Source organism: Gopherus evgoodei, chromosome 2, assembly GCF_007399415.2.
Source record: "Gopherus evgoodei ecotype Sinaloan lineage chromosome 2, rGopEvg1_v1.p, whole genome shotgun sequence".
Lineage (NCBI taxonomy): Eukaryota > Metazoa > Chordata > Testudines > Testudinidae > Gopherus > Gopherus evgoodei.
The window spans coordinates 125,531,141-125,553,564 of NC_044323.1; the positions used below are offsets into that span (position 1 = coordinate 125,531,141).

The window sequence follows — 22,424 nt, forward strand, 5'->3', positions numbered from 1 at the left end:
GATAATGCATGAGCTGTTTTCAATACTCACAGCAGCAGCAGTGAGGTGAGCGGGCTCCATGCTTGCCATGGAATGGCGTCTGCAGGAGAGTAGAGTTGCAGCAGAAGCAGTGGATGATGATGGATGCCACGAGAATAGATATTTATACAGAATGACGAGAGGACCTGCAAGGTGGATTCATGGCATCAGGAGAGCAGAGTTGCAGCAGAAGCAGAGGCTGACGACAGATGCCACGAGAATAGATATTGATACAGAACGATGAGAGGATCTGTGAGGTGGATTCATGGCACCAAGAGAGTGGTGGATGATAACGGTTAGCAGTCCTACTGCACCATCTGCTGACAGCAGCACCCAGGACACAACAGCAGTAGTGACGGTGAGCTGAGTTGAGCGGGCTCCATGCTTGCTGTGGTATGACATCTGCACGGAATAAAGGCGTAAAACAATTGTCTGCTGTTGCTTTCACAGAAGGAGGGGCGACTGACGACATGTACCCAAAACCACCCGCAACAATGTTTTTGCCCCATTAGGCATTGGGAGTTTAACCCAGAATTCTAATGGGTGTCAGAGACTGCAGGAACTGTGGGATAGCTACCCACAGTGCACTGCTCCATAAGTCGATGCTAGCCATGATAGTGAGGACGCACTCCACCGACTTAATGTGCTTAGTGGGGACATACACAATTGACTGTATAAAATCAATTTCTAAAAATCGACTTCTATAAAAACAACCTAATTTCATAGTGCAGACATACCCTCAGCATGATTATCATCAAGATCATTAAAGTGCAGCAATTTGGAAAGTATGTCAGTGTCTGTCTTTGTCATCATCATGGTTCTGGAGTTTGGGTAACGTAAAATTCTAACTTGTTTTCCCAGAGATAATTGTAATACATGGTGCTCTCCTAGTAATGGCTGGTTTCATACCTCCTGGATTTGGCAGAAAGGTTTTCTCAGACACAATCGGTCTCTGCAAGGACCATGCTTGAGGTGTTTGGCATGCTGGATACAACAGCAGAGTATTCCCTTGCAGCTAACAGTCGATTACTTCTGTCCTCTTCAAAGGCTTGGAAAGCTCTGAGTGTTGTATGTTGCCATGCTGATCTATTTGACACACCTTTCTCAAGATCATCTGGTTTTATTGCACCAAAGTGTATGCTGTTCTTGATGCTGTCCTTGTAGCGCTTTCTGGGGCAGCCTTGATTCCAGTGTCCTTGTGCCAATTCTCCATAGAAAATTTTTCTGAGAGTCGATGTTCAGGTATCTGGGTAATAACACTTCTTTCAACTGAGGATGGCCTGTTCAGTAGTTGGCTGAAGTGTTCAACCCATCTCTGTTCCATGCCATGTTTGTCTTTGATGATTCTCCTGCCATCAGCCTTCATGAGCAAACCTGTGCCCACCTTTGAAGGTCCATAGACTAGCTTCAAGGAATCAAAGAACTTCTTTGTTTCATTATTTCTGCATACATTTGAATGTCTTCTGCTAACTTCTACCACCATTTATTTTGTGTTGAGTGTAGTTGTCTTAGTGTCTTGCTTTGCAGATGTTTGAATCTGTCTTTCAGGTGGACTGAGTATCATTATGCCAGTTTTCAAAAGCCTCACTTTTTCATTCAAGAGTACTATGATTTCCTTATCATTTTCAACAAACCAGTCATGATTTGTCTCTGTAGGATGCATAGTTTAATTTGGCAATATCAGGGGACATCTTGATGGTTTGAGGGCATTTCAGGCATGTGGGTACAATATGTAAATTCAGTATTGACCTAATCATTCTATCATCTGTCGAGCATTCTGCTCCTCGCATGGCTCTGGTGATCCTGACATCCCTTACGTTACAATGTAGGGGTATGCTTACCCTGCTGAACATACACGCGTGGTCTTCCTCCAGAGTCCCAGTGGACCTTTTCTATGAACTTCCACTTTTGTGTCCCTGCAGATAGTGGAAGTTTGTTGTTCAGCGGGCCCCTCTATTTATTTGTGGGACAGGGGTATGCGTCGAGGAGAAGCTGTAGTGGTGTTGATGGTGGGGGTGCACTGGCGGATATGGAGGCTATTTCCTTGTGGATATTTTGTAATCTTGTAGCTTCTCTAACCAAGTAAGGTGTGGGTGCCCCATCCCACTGTGCTCGGTTGGCTCTGTACTGCATCAGGGTTCACCAGGCTAGTTGGCAAACCTCATTATCAGTTAGCTCTCTCTCTTCCCCCTCATCCTTCTGCCTAGAGGTGTCAGCCTGATATTGCCGAAGATCTGGGTATACCCAACCCCCCTGCCGACCCCTATTCCTTTGTCCTTGGAATGACCCCTAGCATATGCTCCCCGGGACCCAGTAATCCCTTTTGCATCACTTTCGTTCTTATATGTAACTACTGGTTCTCTTGCCGCCACATAAGAGACCCTTTCTTTTATGGTGGGTGTGGTCCAGAGTGAGTAGTTATTTGTTGGACCAATCCCCTTAGCTCCCCTGGGTTAGCTGGGTGGTTATCCTGCCAAACTGCAAGTTTATCAGAGTAATAGGGGGCCGAAGAGGCAGTGCCATCCCTTAAGGACTGGACACTGAAGGTTGGCTCATATATCGGTGTGGCACTGTCAACTGCTACCAGACCAGCCATTACTTGCATCAGAGCCGATTGGGTTAAATAATTCTTGGGGTCTTCATTAGGCTCCTGGACGGAGGTCATAACTTGTGCTATAAAGTTATGCCTGTCTATCTGTTCCCCAAATGTTGCCATTAGACCCAGGACACCGACGTCATACATGACTCCCAACCTCTAATTTCCCAGGCCACACATACCACCATGAGTCAGTGGACTTCCAAGGTAGTTAGCCTCTCCCTTGCTGCAAGGTGTCTCGCTTCAGGATCCCCAAATGTTCAGCAATCGCCTTTAAATCAGTGGCCGATACTGGAACTGTGGTAATGGTTGTGCTACACCCACCCGCTCTGGGAGTTGTTACCGTGGTTACAGTATCTTTAAGCCTGTCCAATTGTCTGTGGACCCCTGTAGTTAATACTTTCCATTTATCTGCGTCTTTGTTCACTCATGCTGAGCTTTTCACGCAGTGTAGTATTTTCTGCTTGGCAATTTACCAGCCAAAAGAACACCTCATTACAGGCTTTCCACAATAGCCAGAGTGCAGCCGAATCCTTTTTTATTGGGGTTGAAGGTTTACAAATCAACAAATATTTTGTCAATTTGTCTTCCAAATCGGCTATGGTGTGAGTATCTGCCATTGCTTGTTCCATCCATGGGCTATGGCCAAATTTCTGCAAAATTTGTAACAAACAGATAATCTCTTGTACACACCTCAGCTTTTTCAGCTCCACCTAACCATTGTCCTTAGGGGACTCCTTTCATTTGAACATTTTGTATTTAAGGTCTTTGGTTGGTTTATATTTCTAATCGTTCTAAGATTCCATGTGCCTGTGCTTGGTTCGGGGCTTACAACAACCCTTCTCTTTTTTCACCTCTGTTGCCCGTGGCAGTGCCAGGGCTTGCAAATTTAACCCATTCTGGGCCAGAGGGAGAGACGCTAAGCCTCCCTCTGTATCACTCAGCCTACTCACACCGAGGGTTTATACACCAAGCATAAAAATCCCTCCCAGAATCGGAGCGGGAAACACTAAGTTCTCCTCTTGTGTTCAGTCTTGCTATGGCTGAGAGTGTATGCACCAAGGATATTTTGGGTTAGAGCGAGGATCTCTAAGTCCTCATCCTACTGCCTGACCCTACTACGATCAGGGGCATACCCACCTCCAATTGTTTTCCCCCAGCAACCCGAGGTGGAAAGAGGAATGCTAAACCTTCCTCCTATTTCTCAGCCCTGCTACAACTGAGAATGTGTATATCTTTTAACCATCAAAATTTTCAATTCATAGAATATCAACAGTGAAGACAATATTAACCACTAATGGTTCTCACTTTACTGACTGGTATCTCTATGATGGGGTGTGCACACCTGAAAGATTGATCACTTTTAAGTGTATGATATACCTTTTTAGCAGTATTTTCAACAATTACAGTGCATATTCTTCCCCTTTGCATTCTCTACCAAAAATGTTATGCTTATACAAAGCACTTGAAATCTTTTATAGGGGAGAAGGCAATGTGCTACATTTATTGAGAATACAGCAGTTAGCATATGCTTTTCAGTCTCTCTCTCTCTCTCTCTCATACACACACACACACACACGCGCAGTCCCGCCAGTTGATATTATAGTTACCAGTCCAGAGTCTGGATCAATCTAGTGGCCAGCCAGATTGGTCCCAGAGGGGAGCCGGGCTCTGTCGGTCACTATCCGATGCTCCTGCAGTTGTTGGCAAGACGAACCCAAATGTCCATGGCAAAGCACCCTGTTCTTATAGTTCTTTCTTTTCACTGAAGTCTATGGATTTTGCTGTGTCATTGTATGATCAGTTACTCCTTAATTGGTGTTATCCTTTCATGGCTTCTTTCATTCCAAAACACTTACAGAAGGGTCATCCTTTCCTGGTTTCAATTTAATTCATTATCTTGTGTTTGACGACCCTGAGGTGGAGGCTATCTGCCCTTTCTCAATCATGGATGCGTATTGATGGTTCTCTGGCATTGATAAGTCTTGTTAAGTCTCTCCTCCCTTGACCATCTGTCTTCAGCAATAGCCTTCACACCTTATTGTTTCCTGATGCATACATTCCTCATTCACACAAACAGTTCTTTGCAGAGACTTTCCAAAAGTAACAAAAGCAGTGTTATTATGTTGAACAAGAATGGCATTGTAATAGGCTTTACTAAATCTTGTAACTATCTTTTCCCACACTGGGGCCTGGGCCTTTGAAATTCCTCTAATCTAATTAATATAGACACAGACAAGATCCTGTTTGTGACTTACAAGACATGAACAAAAATAAAATGGCTAATACTAGTATCCACTATCCTATTTATTTATTCCAATGCCTTAATTCTTACTATAATACATACAATGTATGTAGTCAAAACATAATCAATTATATAGCACAGTACCCCTGGTACAACACAGTGCAATCCTAAATGGGCTGCCATGTCGCCTGGGGTGTTGCTGAGCTTCATTACTGCCCTTGAGTCAGTAACGGGTGGCCAATGTCCAAGGTCGCCTGTGTGCAGGCTTGTGGCTATGACTGCCAGTAATCATCTTCACCTGTTGCTTTGCCACTCCCCCATTGCTACAGGACTTTTGAAGAGAGATGTGCACGAATGATATGTGCTGGAGGTTGTTTAAAATGGGAATCATTACGCTGGGACAATCCCATTCTCTTAACTGCTGAAGCTTGGCACAGTGGCACAAAGGCGGTTACAAATGGAGGGTTCTTTAGCTACAGTGGATAGCCATGACTTCTGTAGTGCCCCATTGTGCCTTTCGCCTTCCACAATGTGGTGTTGCACAGCTTTTCAAGCTGTTGGACCAATATATGGTCTCTTCTGCCTTGGCTACCAGAACAGTCTTTGTATGCTTGGGAGAGCAATCCTTAAATCACCGTCAGTTTTCACACTTCCAGTTACGCTCACCAGGTTTAGCCTGCCTGCCAAGGCAGTTTACCAGGATGTAGCCACTGTCGCATACTTACAGCTACTTGGAGTCACAGGTGAGAGCTGAGTGTACAGTGGGAACCAAAGAGGAAAAGAACCACTCAATATCCCTTGTCTGTGTATACATGTACAATAACACACTCAAGACCTACCTCCTATGGCACATTAGGCCGAAATGATGTATCTGGACCTTGTAATTGTGTGGCACTATCCATCCCAAGACGACTTCTCTTCATTACCCTTTCAAGCGTAGTATACTTCAATCAATGTAATATCCCTTATGGGGTTTAATTTGATATTAAATTCAATTTATTTTACTCTGACTCAAAACTTGCAGTGTCCTTCAGATGTTAGTATTGCATGTATAACTGCATTGTAGCTGTTGGGGAGCAGTTGTAGATTTTGACAGGAGGAGAGTAGGAAGCCATTTATGTCAGTTGATAATGTCAAGGGGTTGCATTTACTCTTTCTCTCTCCATTTTGGGGAATGGCGGAAGTGAATTTAAATTTGACAGTATATGTTTACCCCACCATATCCTACCCAATATCTGCCTCTAAATTGTTAGCAATCGATATATTAGCTTGATATTTCTGCTACAATGAAATCTGTGGTGTGAACAGGGGCAGAGTTAAAATTGTTTATCATTTATGTAATCTTATTTGTGATTTTTTTATAGTCTGTAATGTTTTTACCTCATTTTCTGCTCTAAGAATTAAACTCTTCATTTCATTAATCATTTCCTTAACTCTTTTATTGGTTTATTTTGCCTTAAGTGCCTTCAATTTTTGGATCTCTGAGAGCATTCACTCAGCTAAAGAGTTGGTGACCCTTTGCTTTTGTAACACCTCTTCTATATTTATTCTCAGAGATTTCTTCACTTGTGTTCAAATTATTTCTCAACATTTGCAGTAGTTTATATAATGGACAGTAATCAGGATTCTTTTTCCTGGAAAATAGCCATAACAATTTTGCTTTCGATAAGTGGCAGGCTAATAGGTTAATGTCACTTATATTACGCATCACACATTATATTTTTGCTAACCATTTATATTTAATTTAGGACTCTGGCGACAGGCATTCCTGAGTATGGCTTTTTAATAAACCCCAAGAAGACCATGATGAATTTTCCTGTTGATGAGGATATCCCAGGATGTTCCAAATTTAAACAGTTACCATATTGCGCTGTGATCCCATGGTGTGGGTTGTTACTAGATATACAGACACTTGAGGTATACTGTGACTACTCCAGGTAAATATGGACACTGGTTAAACTTCCTAGTATAAATTAGTATGTACTAAGATGCACAAGAATATTGTTTTGCTAATGATATAGGTGAGTCCACTACAAAATGAGTCTGATCAGCTCTGCCTCCCATACAATGAATGAGAACATTCTGTCGTGCAGTAAGAGGCCTTCATCATCACTCCACTCTAGCTTAACATTTCACATCCAACCTGTAGTGGTTTCCAAGAAATGCATCTGATGGTCTGTAGTTCAGTTTCAAGTGGACAGATGTCTATAACACCACAACCTCATAGCTTCAGGTGGTATTACTGGACATCTTGCTGACATTCTGAATGGAAGAACTAAGGATTGAATGGGCTATGGAACTTGATTAATTTCCTGTGGATTATTGGGGACTAAACATGCTACACTTCAGTGATATTCCCTTAGTGGGGCTAAGTCACATTGATTGAACTGTATCATGGAAAATTATAGTTGTACCTCCCATGTGTGTACCTGATATCTGGATAAACTTTGGTTTCTAAGCTTATCAGTCAGGCACTTTTCATCACCAAAAATCATATGAAAAAGATTATGGTTCTGTTTCTACTCTATCATTTTTGTGTGTATTATGTACACATACACTGTGTGTATATATTTTTTTGTTCATGGCAGGCACTCTCAATTTTTTTTTCTTTAAGAAGAATATATACCCATAGAAACTGTATCTTGTGAAAAAGGAGGCAGTCACAAGATGTGAACCAGTGTTTTAACAGTAGGCATGGAGGAAGAATAGTGGATTTCAGAAATATTTATAGATGGCAAAGTGAAAGGTTTGGTGAAAGCCTAGTTTCAAGGAGAGAAAAATGGAGGGTAATCAAAGATAACATCAGGGTTGCTAACTAGAGTGACTGGTAGGATAGTGGAATTGTCATCTGTGATAGAGAGAGAATTGCTTAAGTGGCTTGGGAAGAGAACTTTAAAATAGGAATGATGCAGGACATTTTCTTGGAGGTCCCTTCCTTGCTTTGTCTGTTATTAGAGTGCTCTATATCTGTATGTAAATAAATAAGGTACCAGTAGATGGCACTCAAGAAGATGAAAAATTATTCCTAGATTTTGTAGGATAAGCAAAGCTTGTTGATGGGCTCAGCAAATGGCTTCTTCTGTGCAACTCTTTACATGGTGCTCTTAACACAATGCAAACAAAGAAACTCTTGACACTATGGACCCACATGCTGTGGGAGTATTGGTGGTAGGGAGAAGGGATGGGATGGAGGAACTTATAGAACTTTGGAATACCTCCTGAGAAAGTCTTTGAGTCAGATGGGCTTCACTTAGGTTGCTAATCCTCTTTTATTTTTAAGGGCCATCAAGGACCACTATAATCATCTAGTCTGAATCCTATCTAATTTAGGCATGAATTTCACCCAATAATTACTGCAGCAAATTCAAAGTTGGTTGAGATAAAGTACATCTTTAAATTAAAAACAAATGTCTTTGTAAAAGATTTCAATGAATGGGAGAATTATCCCATTCCAATGGTTAATTACCCTCACTCACTGTTTTAAAAACAAAAAAACAAACAAAAAAAACCCTGCACCTTATTTCTAGTATGAATTTGTTTCATCTTTCACCATTGGACCTGTTGTGCCTTTATCTGCTAGATTAAAGAGCCCTCTCCTACCAGAAATCTTATCCTCGTGTAGGTACTGTACAGGGGCGGCTCCAGGCCCCAGCACGCCAAGCGCGTGCTTGGGGCTGCAAGCCGCAGGGAGCACTCTGCTGGCGCCACAAGGGCGGCAGGCAGGCTGCCTTTGGCGGCTTGCCTGCGGAGGGTCCACTGGTCCAGCGGCTTCAGTGGACCTCCCGCATGCATGCCTGTGGAGGGTCCGCTGGTCCCGCGGCTTCGGAGGACCCTCCTCAGGCAAACCACTGGAGGCAGCCTGCCTGCCGTGCTTGGGGCGGCAAAATCCCTAGAGCCGCTCCTGGTACTGTAGACAGTGATCAGGTAACCTCTTAACCTTCTTTTTGATAAGCTATGTAGATGGAGCTTTTAAAGTCTCCCACTGAAAGACAACTTTCCAGATCTTGAATTCAAGATCATTCAAGCTATTGTCTAAACCCTCTCCAATTTTTCAATACCTTTTTAAGTATGAACACCTTAACTGGTCACAGAATTCCAGTAATAGTTTCACTGCACTAATACCTTACACAGAGATAAAATAACCTCCCTTTTTCTACTTGATATTCCCCTTTTTATACATCCATCGGAGTGCATATTGTAAGTATGGCCTACTTTCTTTGTTCCTAGATATATATCTTAGGTCATATTAAAATGCATAGTCTGTATAAGTGACCTGTTGTCCTTTTTATTTACCACTAATTCTTGTGTTGTCAGCAAACAATTAACTAGAAAAAAATGCAAGTTCATTGCTTATAACGATAGTGAATATTACTTCCCCAAAACAGATCCCTGCAGGACCCATTGCAAACATCTCCATTGGATGATTATTTCCCATTTACTTTTTGGCACCTCTGACCACTCCTTTAATAATAGTAAATAATACAGTCTGTATAGAATAAAAAGGGAAGAGCTAGTCAGAGTGTAAGAAATGGCTTCAGGAGGGGCTGCTTAAAGTCCTGAGGATAAAACAACCTATATTGAAAATGGAAAGGGGGCAAGGGAGGGTTGTGAACACAAATATTCAGGATAATTTAAGGAAGAAAATATGGGGAGCAAAAAGGCAAAATGAGTCATCATAGCAAATCCCAAAGGGATGTAGCCTCTTTGCAGCTTGAGCTCTACCTGGATAGATTTCTAATTAGGCTGAACGAGGAAAGAGGAAATAGGAAGGGCAGTTATAAGTATATCAAAGGAAAAAATACTAGTAGCAATAGGATGATTGTACATCTATTTTAATCTTTTTCTACCGTTTATGGAGTTTACAGAAATAATCATGTTAAAACTGTATTGTTTTTCCTCTTGTCTTTGTAGTTATGCCTGTACTTCTATCAGGTCAAGTCTCGCTTTCAATTCAAGCAACACAGCAGGGAAAAACATGAAATACAAACTTCTCACAGTCTTGAAGCTGAAATGTCATAGTTTATTTCTCAATTTACAGGTGAAAATTGAAAACTAAATATTTTACCTTTTTTTTTTAATTTAGTGTTTCCAAAGTAATTTTAAATGTCCTTAGTTCTGACACTTAATCTGATTGTACAAAATGCTGAGCATATCCTGGAGGTGCTGAAGTTACTGAAAATTGAGGATGCTCAGCACTTTGCAGAATCAGACCCTTGCAGAATTGTGTGAATATGTGATTATAGGAATTTTTTTAAGGGTGGTATAAAATCTTATTTCCCCGTGGTCCGATCCCAGGCTGTTGGATTTGAACAAAACATACATTTTTAGAAGCACTCTAATATACATTTGTGGAGATTTATCTTCTTTTTTATATCTTTTATTCTAGGTCAACAGTCTTAGAACAGTTTTCATTAACATTTATAAGATATTTTTGCTGCAGGCCTACAGGTATGTCAATTCTTCAATAACTCAGAAAATTTCAGTACTGTTACATGCCGTGTGAAGGAGCTGTGGATTAGAGAAAAGTAATGCCATAAAAGTTTGCCCGATAGTTTTTGTATCAAGTTGTAGCATTCTTTCTACAGGTATTAAACTATATCAGCCCATGTAATGTTGAAAGATTCAGGATGTGCCGGTATATGAAGTGTGTGTTTAGGTTACTCTGCATTTTACTAAGTTGATCAGGAAGCAGTTTTGTTTTTAAATATTTTTAAGCATGCACAAGTGACATAAGGAAGAAGAAATCTGGGATGAAATACTGTTTTGCTCCATTAGGATGACCAGAAAACATCATTCATTAACCAGATTATACTGAGAACTGCGTGTCTGGTGCAAAACTGTCAGGACTTTGACCTGTATTCTTCTGGTCCTGATGAAGGTATAATTTTCCCAAGTTAACTGCAGTTTCTTAACTGCTGATAATTTTTAATGACTTCTCAGAACTTAGCTGTTCTCAGTGAACATTTGCTGATCATCAGATAAAGTTTATATTTCGGTCAAGGACAAATGAAAATGATTGATAGTTGACAACCAGCTAAAAAAGAGAGATTTTAATCTTTGTGCTTCACTTGCTGCTCATCTGCATTGCATGTGGGGGAGAGCAAAGTAGAACACAAAGGGACAGAAACGTCCAAAACCATAGGAATGGGGGACAGGGTGAAAACTAAGTAGCTTGCTACCCATAAGATTGTAGGAGCCTCTCCATGCAAAGCATGCATGATGGGGCATGATGATGTTGCCCTATAATTCAGATGAGCTAATGCGTCCTGTTTGTAAAATTCTCTTGTCAGTCTGTATTGTTCTTGCCACTGGACCATTCCTTGCTTGTGAGGGGAGCTGGAAGTAATATGCTTGCAATTGTACTGCATTCCCCAAGCTTGCAATTCAGAGCTGATAAACCATGGCCTGTTGTCAATGACTATTTCTTCCTGAATGCCAAAAAGATATCTTTTTAAACTTTTCTTTGACTTTTTGACTTGTGTCTAATTCTATTGAGTAGATTTTCTACAAATTTAGAAAAATATTCAGTGGCTATCATATAGATAGGTCTCCCCTATTTACACTGATCTAGTGCTTTTCTTTTCCAGGGGCTATCATTAGGGCCCTACCAGATTCACAGCTGTGAAAAATGCATCACAGACTGTGAAATCTGATCTACCGTATGATATCTGGCAGGGGAGGGGCAGGGGCAGGGCTGGATGCGCCTTGGGCAGGGCTGGATGCACCTCAGCAAGAGGCTCGTGCCATGTGCTGGGCTCCAGTGGCTAGTCCCAGCTGGGCTCGGGAGGGATGGGACTTCCTCTTCCCCTGCATAGGCCGCTCCCAGGGCCGGGTTAGATCCACCTTCAGGAACCTCCCCCAGCTGCAGGAAGCTGTGCAGCTGCACTGCCTTCAGGGCTCACCTGTAAGGTTGGCCCTGCCCCTCCTCCCCCCCGAAGAGGTGACCCCTCATATCCTGTGACCCTCACTGCTACTGGTGGCAGCACTGGCTTTAGTGCCCCTGCCAGCAGCAGCACAGAAGCAGTGGTGGCAATCCCATGATCCCCCTACAGTAGCTTTGCAATTCCCCCATGACTTGCTTTTGGGTCAGGACCCCCATGGTTACAACATTGTTAAACTTCAGATGTAAATATCTGAAACTATTATACTGACTATTTTTAAAATCCTATGACTGTGAAATTGACCAAAATGGACTCTGAATTTGGTAGGGTCCTAACTATCATGTAATGCTGTGGCTGAACGATTCTTCTAGTTTTACCTAGGGAAGGGATAGCTCAGTGGTTTGCGCACTGGCCTGCTAAACCCAGGGTTGTGAGTTGAGTCCTTGAGGGGGCAGTTTGGGGACTGGTCTTGCTTTGAGCAGGGCGTTGGACTAGATGATCTCCTGAGGTCCCTTCCAACCCTAATAATCTATGAATCTTTCTGACACCAGACTTGCATGATTTACCCTGCAATTTAGATGAGTTTGTTGGCCCAGTACACTGACATTTATGCTTACTTCCACCATTTATTGAGGCCCTGATGTCCCTCATATAACAATTCCAATATGTCATCCTATAAGGTCTGTGGGCTAAACCCAGAAAAGACTTTGACATCTAAAGTGGCAATTATCATGAATAATTATTTGTAGTCAAGTGTCTAAGTCCTACATATACACACCACTGCAATCCTCAAAACCCTCACTCAGCTGTCACCAATTCTGTAGGTACCTAAGTTTCTCCCAGTGAGCATGTGCACAGCCATCTCAGACTAGGTGTTTGGGTGCCTACCTCATGCTAAGCCACGATGGAATCCTCAGACTAGGTGCTCCCCAACTTGTCTTGCCTGTGTCCACTGGGCATGCTCAGAGCATGCATAACCCTACTCAAAGCAGGAGGTGCTCCTGTTATAATCTTTTGTCCAGTGTTTCGAGCACTCCCGCATGATATGGGAGACCCAGGTTCATTTCCCCCCGCCATGTTGAAAAGGAATTTGAATTTAGGGTCTTCCCTCTCCCAGGAGAATGCCCTAACCTCTGGGCTATGGGCTATTCCAGGGCAAGTTTCTCTCAATCTTTCCTGTTGAAGTTGTTCCACTTTTTATAAATAGTAACTATGCATTGGAGCAGTGGGACTAGAACATGGGTCTCATATTCCAGGTAAGTGCTCTAACACCTGGACTGTAGAGTTATTCTCTCTTTTATTGGCCCAAAGATTATTTAATAACCCACAGTGCAGTAGCTAGGGCATTTACCTGATAGGTTAGAAACCCACATTCAAATCCCTTCCCCACATCAGGCAAAAGGGGGAATTGAATCTGGGGTTCCCATATCCCCAGGTCAATGCTGTAACCACTGGGCTGAAAGTTATATGGGGCAGTGGTGGTACCAGCATTTACTAGCTACATCTAGTGAGGAGAACTACTGCATCAACTAACCAACTAGCTTCTGCTGGTGTAAATTTTTCTAGCTTTGTTGAATACTACAACTTCTGTGCTACATGAGGGATGTGGCCTTTTATTTTCCATGACAAGAGCAGTATACCTTTCCCCCCAGTATTGACTCATTAAAGTTGTTTAATTCTACAGATATCACCATACCTATGTTTTTCATACAACTCCATAGGGAGACACCATTCTGTTTCAATAATTCACTCTAATACATCATTCTATTGCATTCTAACTATTGTTTCACTTTGGGAAGCAGCAGGTTTGGGCAGAGCTCAAAGGGCACAGCCCACCTTTCAAAAGAACTTGCACAGGTTCTCCCTTAAGTAAGCCATCTTTCCAGCACCATTTCAACTTCCTATATGTTTTATATGGCCTATCTCGGTGCTGTGGTTTGAGCTAGAAGATTACTTACAATGGATCTATTAACATCAAAGGTGTGAAACTCTTACTGTAACACAGGGTCTGGCGTCCCTCCCTAAGCTATATTTCATAACAAGGGAGAATGGGTAAGAGAAAAATCCAGTCTGCCTACTTGAATGGCCTAAGTTGTAAGTGTTTTGATAAATATTTCTGTTCTGTAGCTATAGCATATGATGATTATGATATATACTAATATATATACTCTCCATTCCAAGAGTAACTCAAGAGGATATTGAGTAACAGTGGCTATTAGAATTAGACATTTTTATATCAGCAGATCTGGATGAATAATTTGAATCTAAAAATTTTAAAAGAACTGGCTGAAGAGCTCATTGAACCATTAATGTTGATTTTCAATAACTCTTGAAACACTGGGGAAGTTTCAGAAGAATGGAAGAAAGCTAATGTTATACCAATATTTAAAAAGACTAAATGGAGGTGACCCTGGTAATTATAGTTCTGTCAGCAAGGGTAATACCAGCCTCTTCCTAAAACTAGGGGCGGGCTGTGCCCCTTCCCTCTCTAGTAAATTCTGGTCCCACCCTTTGCCAAGAGGCCATGCCTCCTTCCCATTGCTCTGCTCCTCTCCCTGCTCCTCAGATAAATGCTGGCCCCCACTTGCCACAAGGCTCTGCTTTTCTCCATGGCCCTCCTGGCCCCTGCTCCTCAGGTAACTACTGGTCCCACCTCTTCCTCTCCCCACCGCTGAGGCCCTGTCCACTGGCCAGGTCGGAGGCCAGAAACCAGAGCTGGGCAGTGCGGGGTGGCTGCTGCGCTGGCTGGTGCCATGGTGCAGGCAGCCAAGGTCCTCCTCCGTCTTCTCCTGCTGCTGGTGCCTGGGGCCATGGGGCTACAGCTGCCCTTCAGTTCCCCACCGCCCTTTGATTACTTGCAGCCAGTATGAGCCACCTGGGCGCGGGGGTTCCTTGGGGAGCAGTGACTGCCGGGGGCAGGGCACAGGAGCCTGGGCCAGAGCGGATCAGTCCAGGTCATTGTGGGGAACCCCAGACCCTCCATCTTCCCTGGGCAGCATGCCCCGGTGGGCAGGGACACAGGCTGAGGACTACTTTTGGGCCTCACTAGCCGCTGCTCAGTCTTCCTCTGCCCTGTTGCTGGTGGCGGTGCTGCCTTCAGAGCTGGGCACCTAACCAGCAACCGCCACTCTCCAGCCACCCAGCTCTGAAAGCAGCAGCAGTGGAGAAGTAAGGGTGGCAATGCATACCATGCCATGCTAACTTCTGCATAAAGTTTGACCTTTGCACTGGGAGGACTAGCTATGACGGAGAGGTTCTAAGGGATAATTTGGGGAGGCCATAGCCTTAACAAGCCATGCACCGCCCCTGTCTATCAGCCTGACTTTGATCCCAGGCAAAATAATGGTACAGCTGATATGGGACTCAATTAACAAAGAATTAAAGAAGGGAAATACAGTTAATGCCAATCACCATGGGTTTATGGAAAACAGATCTTGTCCAACTCTTTTGTCCATGTCATGCGGTAGCAAGCCAAATGCCTCACCAGAAGTGTATTGCATCAACACTATTGCCTTTATCAACCCAACTTGTAATCTCATAAAAAAAAAATAGAACGAATCAAAATAAACATGGCACACATTACATGAATTCAAACTGCCAGGTCTCAAAATGTAATTGTAAGTGGGGAATCATCAAGTGGAAATATTTCTACTGTGATCCTGCTGCCTACTTTAACTACGCTTTTAACATTTTTACTAATGACCTGGAAAAAAAACATAAAAAAATTTGGGGAATGGTAACTGAAAAAGACTTGTGGGTCATGATGGATAATCGGCTGAACATGAGTTCTCAATGCGACACTCTGGCCAAAAAGGTTAATGTGCTCCTTAGATGTAGAAATGGGGAAGTATTGAGTAGGAATATTGTATAGCTCTAAATAATAAAGAGGACAGGTCACTGATACAGAGCAACATGGATTGCCTAAGTGTAAGCAAATGGTTGTGCATTTTAATACAACTGAATATAAACTTATACCTCTAGGAACAAAGAATGTAGGCCAAACTTTCAGGATGAGGGACTCTATCCTGCTGTAGCAGATGCTACACTGGGACCACCTGAAAGCTGCCAGAACAGCTGTTGCTGGGAATGGAGAAGAGATTTGGCCTGAGTTCCTCACCATCATCCTTTAAGGAGCACCATGTGGGGCAGGAACTGGGCAGCCTCTTCTTCTTTTTCCCCCTACCCTGTAAATGTATGTCTGTTTTCTCCTCTCTTCCCCCCACTGTGACCCTCAGATCCAGCATCTGGTGCCAGAAGTTCATTCATCCTTCTTCCCCCAAGGAACTAAATGGGGCTCAAGTTTCCCATTGCCTTTCAAAGAAAGGTATACAAGAGACCCAGACCATGCTCTTCAACTACCACTCTAGGTCTAGTACTGCATGGCTTGGGGTCCTGGGTACTGGAGGAACAGTATCTTTCTCTCTGTGCCCTCATGGCAGTTTGAGTCAACTGGGTTGCTTGTTCTGACAGTCCCAAGGCTGGAACATGTTTGAGCCAGGAGAAGAGTCATTTTCACAAGACTGTGATACTGAGTAGGGTGCCTTGAGAATTCACTTCCCCTTTTCATTGTCACACACTACAACCTTTGGTCCACCAGTCTGACCTTCAGCAAACACCTAAGAGAACGGCCTTAAACAGAGCCTGGAGTAATGGGGAGTGTATAGTTTAGCTGCAATAGTCTAATAATGCTGATATTGATAAAGAAGCTATTATTATACTTCTAAATATTGTGTAGTGCCCGGGGTTTCTGATCAATGTTTTTAATTTTTTAAGATTATCACTCAAGATTTTAAAAGTTTAATAGCCTCTTTTATTATTAGGTTCCATGCATGTGTTCTCCAGCTTCCCTTTAACCAGCAAGTTAGAAAAAACCCTGGCTTCTTCCTGAGGATCATTTCTGATACTGCATCATGCTGCTATTCTATTATGAAAACCAAAAACACAGGTATGGCATATTAAGTGGTTATGAATACCATAAAATAAAGAGGAATTTTAAAGTTTTAAAAATACACATGGCGGGGTTCAGAAGTGCAATCCAGACTAGTGAGGAGTTGCCACTTGCCCGCAATCCTGGGTGCCTCACAATGCTTTGCTGTTGTAGCTCACAACCAGCCTACCTGCGTGTTAGATCACACCCTGAGCATCTGTGTGCTAGACAGCCCTTGTTCAGCTGTTCTGACCTCAGTAGCCTGTCTACAGCACTACTCTGGCTTCTATCAGCCTTGGTTGAAACCAGCAAGGTAAGCCAAACTCACTCATAGTTTATTTTCCTAATATGTAAAAATGGACTATTGTCTTTTCCTGACTGGGCTGTCCTTTGTCTAATGTTTATTAACAGGCTTGTTTATCAGCTCCCTGATTTGCCTGGCCTGAACACATTTTAATTATCCTTCAAAAATATGTCCACCACAGACATACATCGCACAAGATTACTAATGATCAGTGAGTTGTTGATTTGCAAGCAGTACCTCACAAGGCATATTTTGCACAAAGATTATTACAGTAGGGCGTACAATGTGAATACAAGATGCTTAGTGACACCCCAACCAACCCCCTTTCAAGCTGCAGGAGGGTTAGCCGCTGCTTGACCCATTGGCAGCAGGTTAGAACCCACTGTTCTCCAACACCTCAATATGTTTAATTACATATGAAATGACCATCCTAAATCTAGTATCAGAAGGGTAGCTGTGTTAGTCTGGATCTGTAAAAGCAGCAAAGAGTCTTGTGGCACCTTATAGACTAACAGACGTTTTGGAGTATGAGTTTTCATGGGTGAATACCCACTTTATCGGATGCATGTAGTGGAAATTTCCAGGGGCAGGTATATATAAGCAAGCAAGAAGCAGGCTAGAGATAATGAGGATAGTTCAGTCAGGGAGGATGAGGCCCTCTTCTAGCAGCTGAGGTGTTAAAACCAAGGGAGGAGAAACTGGTTTTGTAGCTGGCAAGCCATTCACAGTCTTTGTTTAATCCTGAGCTGATGGTGTCAAATTTTGCAGATGAACTGAAGCTCAGCAGTTTCTCTTTGAAGTCTGGTCCTGAAGTTTTTTTGCTGCAGGATGGCCATCTTAAGATCACTTCTAAGCTTAATTACTAGCTTAGATCTGGTAACGCTGCCACCAGCCAGAATTTAGTGTCTGGCACACTTTCTGTTCCCCCAAAACCTTCCCTGGAGAACACAGATCCAACCCCCTTGGATCTTAAAACAAGGAGTAATTAACCATCCCCCCTCCAGACTTTCCCCTCCCTGGGTTGCCTTGAGAGGCTTTACACAGATCCAAACTCCTTGGATCTTAAAACAAGGAGGAATTAACCATCCCCTCTTCCTTCTCCCCACCAATCCCTGGTGAGTTCAGACTCAATCCCCTTGGATCTTAAAACAAGGAAAATCAATCAAATTCTTAAAAAGAAAGCTTTTAATTAAAGAAAGAAAAGGTAAAAATTATCTCTGTAAAATCAGGATGGAAAATGCTTTACAGGGTACTTAGATTTATATAGCCTAGAGGAAACCCCCTCTAGCCTCAGGTTCAGAGTTACAGCAAACAGAGGTAAAAATCCTTCCAGCAAAAGAAACATTTACAAGTTGAGAAAATAAAAATAAGACTGATCCTTCTTGCCTGGCTATTACTTACAATTTTGAAACATGAAAGACTGGTTCAGAAAGATTTGGAGAGCCTGGGTGTACGTCTGGTCCCTCTTAGTCCCAAGAGCAAACAACCCCCAAAAACAAAAAGCACAAACAAAGACTTCCCTCCACCAAGATTTGAAAGTATCTTGTCCCCCTCTTGGTCCTCTGGTCAGGTGTCAGCCAGGTTTACTGAGCTTCTTAACTCTTTACAGGTAAAAGAGACATTAACCCTTAACTATCTGTTTATGACAAGCACATCAGCAGATCTTGGGCCACAGCACCTTTTCAGCTGTACTGCAGACACATTCAGCACTGACTCCATTTCCCTGATGAGGGTTTTCTGCTTCAGCCACCGAGTCTGGCTATGGTGGGTTTGTATCTGAGCCCTCATGCTCAACCCGGTTACCTCAATACAGCACAATACAGCATTACAAACAACACATCAAGAAAAAACACTTCCCACTGTCAGAATCCTGGAATAACTTTTAGAGACCATAATGTCGAAGGCTACAGGCAGAGTGATAGGGTCCATCATACCCACATCTGGTTCTCTGCTAGCCTCCTATCAGGTACACCATTATGTCCTTCCTCCTGGGTCCCATGAACATGACTTGCCCCTCCTCTTCTGTCTGAGCTGCCTGTTTGTCCTTGTCAGCAAGCTTCTGTTGCTCCAGCTCTGTTTCCTGACTCAGACAACTGATCTCCAGATCTGTCCGTCTCTCATCCACTAGCAGCCTTTTCCACTCCAATCTTCACAGCTCTGTATGTCTCGCTATTGATACTGCTTCTGTTGGATCATCTGGGGAACCATCTGCTGCTTGGTCTCCTGCATGTCCTGTAGGAGAAAAAGGGACCTTCATCTGGCTCCCGGTTTGCAGCAAATGCCCTATTCTGTCTCATGGTTTGATTGGAGCATGGCTACTCGCTCCATTTGCTTCTGAATCTGATCAGCTGCTGTGAGACTTCACTGTTCTTGGTGAGCTCAGCATCTACCTCTTTGCCTATCCTGCCTTTTCTGGTGCTTATTCATGTTTAGACCTTTCTTTAACTGCTCCCAGCCTTTTCACTTGAGAATCACTTAAAACTAGTTCACCAGTGCTTAAAGTGTAAACCTCAGTTCTGTTAGTAAGCTGTGTGTAAATCCTGCATAACTGTGGCACTGTGATGGGGTTCAGGTAGCCTGCCTGCAATACCACAGAAAGAGAGTGCATGCTTGTTACTCACTATGGTTGTCCCAGGCAGAGAGCAACAGTAGCAAGGCATTGTGAAGCACTCATGGTCACTGGGTAAGAAGTGACACAACTCTTCTCTGGTCTGGATTGCACCCCAGAATGTGACAGCACCTCCGTGGCAAAATAGGTGCAGTCACTGGTATGCTTATCTGTTGCACTGGAAGTGAATCATTCTTCCATACCAGGGTAACTAGTATGAATGATCAAGCAGCATGTTCCAGCAGGAACAAAATGTTTACCTATCTAACGTATGGAGAGTGGAGGTATTCCCTTGTGGATAAAATAATGGAGATGTCACAGTGCACATTTTAATAAACCCTGGAAGCATTGGCAACTGCAGCTTTGGGACTGATCAGTGACAATTGATAGACAATTGAGTCCTTTTCCTTCAGTCAATAAAACCACTGGGGATGGAACTAATTAACAGATTTTACTTTTAAATTCTCAGAAAATAAATTCAAGAAGTTTTGGTGTGATGCAGTCCCTGGGATGCAGCGTGGGACTGTGAGACCACTGTGTCCCCTTATCTTTCTCCAGCCTGGGCTGCCTCTCACAATGCTTTGTTAGTGACAAGCAGCAAACCCCTTCAGGCGCTGTTATAACTCAGCGCAACATCATATGGAGGCTCCCACCTAGCTATATTGCATGAATGCTCCCAGAGTGATTCATGAATCACACAGGGAAAGGCACCAGCCATACCCCCCCCCCAGCACTGTACGTCAGGAATATACCGTTTTGCACTGTTCAAAATGAGCAGTGCAGATTTATTAATTGGTTCACCACTTCATCAGTGGAAAGTGGATATACACCAGTCTTTGGAAACCTGAACAGATTACCAAACACGTCAGGCAAATTCTCTGGTAAAGATATAAACAGTTAAATTTATTGACTACAAAAGATAGATTTTAAGTGATTATAAATGATAGGCAAAATTTCAGAGTTAATTACCAAAAGGAAATAAAATATAAGCATGCAGTCTAAACTCTCAACCATATTAGACTGGGCAACATCTAGATTAAGAAGTGTTTCTCATCCCACTGGGTATTGCAGTACACAGATTTCACCCTGGAAACTTGGACCAGTCTCCTTTGCTGGAGTCTTAAGTCTTCTCAGTGTCCTTGTTGCTTGCAGCATAGGTGGGGGCAGAAAAAAGGCTCAGCATGGGGCTCCTGTGTTCTATTTTATACTCTCAGTCCCATGTGCTTGGAGAACACAAGTCCAGGCATGTCTGTTGGGCATTGCTGAGTCTCCAGGCAAGGTTGAGCAATTCCTCTGGTATGGCCTCATGCAGGCAAGTAATTGAATTGTAGCTCCCTTACTGGACAATGGTTGTTGATGGGTTGTTTGATACCCCACCCGGGTGTTGGTTACTTTCCTTGCTCTTGTCTCTGAGCTAATATCTGGCCGAATGCCCCAACTTACAACATGTTTTAGTGACAACCGTATAATACAATTCTCATAACTACATATGCACTAATGATATACATATATGGATAGAAAAATGACTTTGATCAGATCATAACCTTTCCCCAGATATCTCACATGGCCTGCTCTGTATGCAAGATCACAATTATATATAAATGAGGAATATGAGGGTTACAGGGTGCTCCCCCAAGCTACAGAATGTCACAGTTGGGTCCTCTCATCCTTTATTATGGAGTCATGATGAACTCCTGTATATTAATTAAAGGTACTTACAGTACTTTTCTGCAGAGGAACTCATTGCTTTGTGAAGGTGGGTGAGTACAGTGGGCAACCTCAAATGTGGTGTTTAGCACCTTTAACTTTATTTATATTTGTAATATTCCATGTACTTAGAATGAAGGATTATTACAAATATTGTGGTATCTGCTTAAATGGCTACAATAAGTAAATGCAAGTTTTTGAGTGTGTTCACAAGTATTATCTCAGGTTAATGATAAGGAAACTGAAGCACAGAGATGCTAATGAACTTGCCTAATGTCACAACAGAAATTATTGTCAGATTTCTGTATAAATCTGGGTTTCCTGACTCCCGTTTCCATAGTCACTGGAGTCACTGCCTCTGATACACTTTTTAAAAAGTGTATGTCATATTATGTAGACCCTTTCATGGCTGTGGTTGACGACAACCTTTTCTGGGCTGAGACTTGAGGGTATGTCTCTGCTGCAGTCAAAGGAATGATTCCAGCACGGATTGGCATATCTGCACTAGCATTAAGCTAGCTAGTAAGGCTAAAAATAACAGTGAAGATGAGGTGGCATAGGTTTCAGCCTGGGCTGTACAAACATGCCCGGAATCTTGGGTATATACTCCCATTGCTAGCATGCACACACTCTCCCCCCAGCACTTGCTTTTACTGGAGGCATTCCTTCTTGTGTGTACATTTGTCTTTCTGTCCTTTCTCCACATAGGAAAGGGCTATTGGCAGAGTGTTATTTTCCTGTCCCATGGGGAGGACAGATGACACTGAACTTGTGCTCTAGATTGAGTGACTTAGCTTACTCTACTTGATCTAGTCTCAGATCAGGCACAGTAATAGAGTCCCAATCAACTGCTCACTCTGGTCTCTGCTGTAGCTTCTGCTTGAGGTAGAGGATGAAGAGTGAGGAAACTGCAGACTGCAAATGTGGGAACTGAAGTTACATAGTGGCATCTTGGGACACTATGAGATGGGAAAGAGGAGGTATCTGAGAGAGGCAGTAGGATTTGAGGAGAGAATGGAGCAGGGGAAGGGTTGGTTTATATTAGATACCAGGTAAGATTGATTATTTGTTCTTTGCTTAACATGTCTTCCTCCCGCCTCTTCTGTTGCTCCTTCATTTTCTTATTTTGTTGCTTCTC

General features: G+C 42.9%; 1 protein-coding gene across 1 annotated transcript in view; it reads left to right on the forward strand.

Annotated features, from left to right (window-relative positions):
* TERT (telomerase reverse transcriptase) overlaps positions 1-22,424 on the forward strand; it is a 122,119-nt gene that overhangs the window by 69,666 nt on the left and 30,029 nt on the right. The window contains exons 11-14 of the mRNA XM_030551650.1: positions 6,608-6,796; positions 9,771-9,897; positions 10,246-10,307; positions 16,561-16,685. Of these exons, the coding sequence (XP_030407510.1) occupies positions 6,608-6,796; positions 9,771-9,897; positions 10,246-10,307; positions 16,561-16,685 (503 nt within the window). The remainder of the gene's footprint in view (positions 1-6,607; positions 6,797-9,770; positions 9,898-10,245; positions 10,308-16,560; positions 16,686-22,424) is intronic.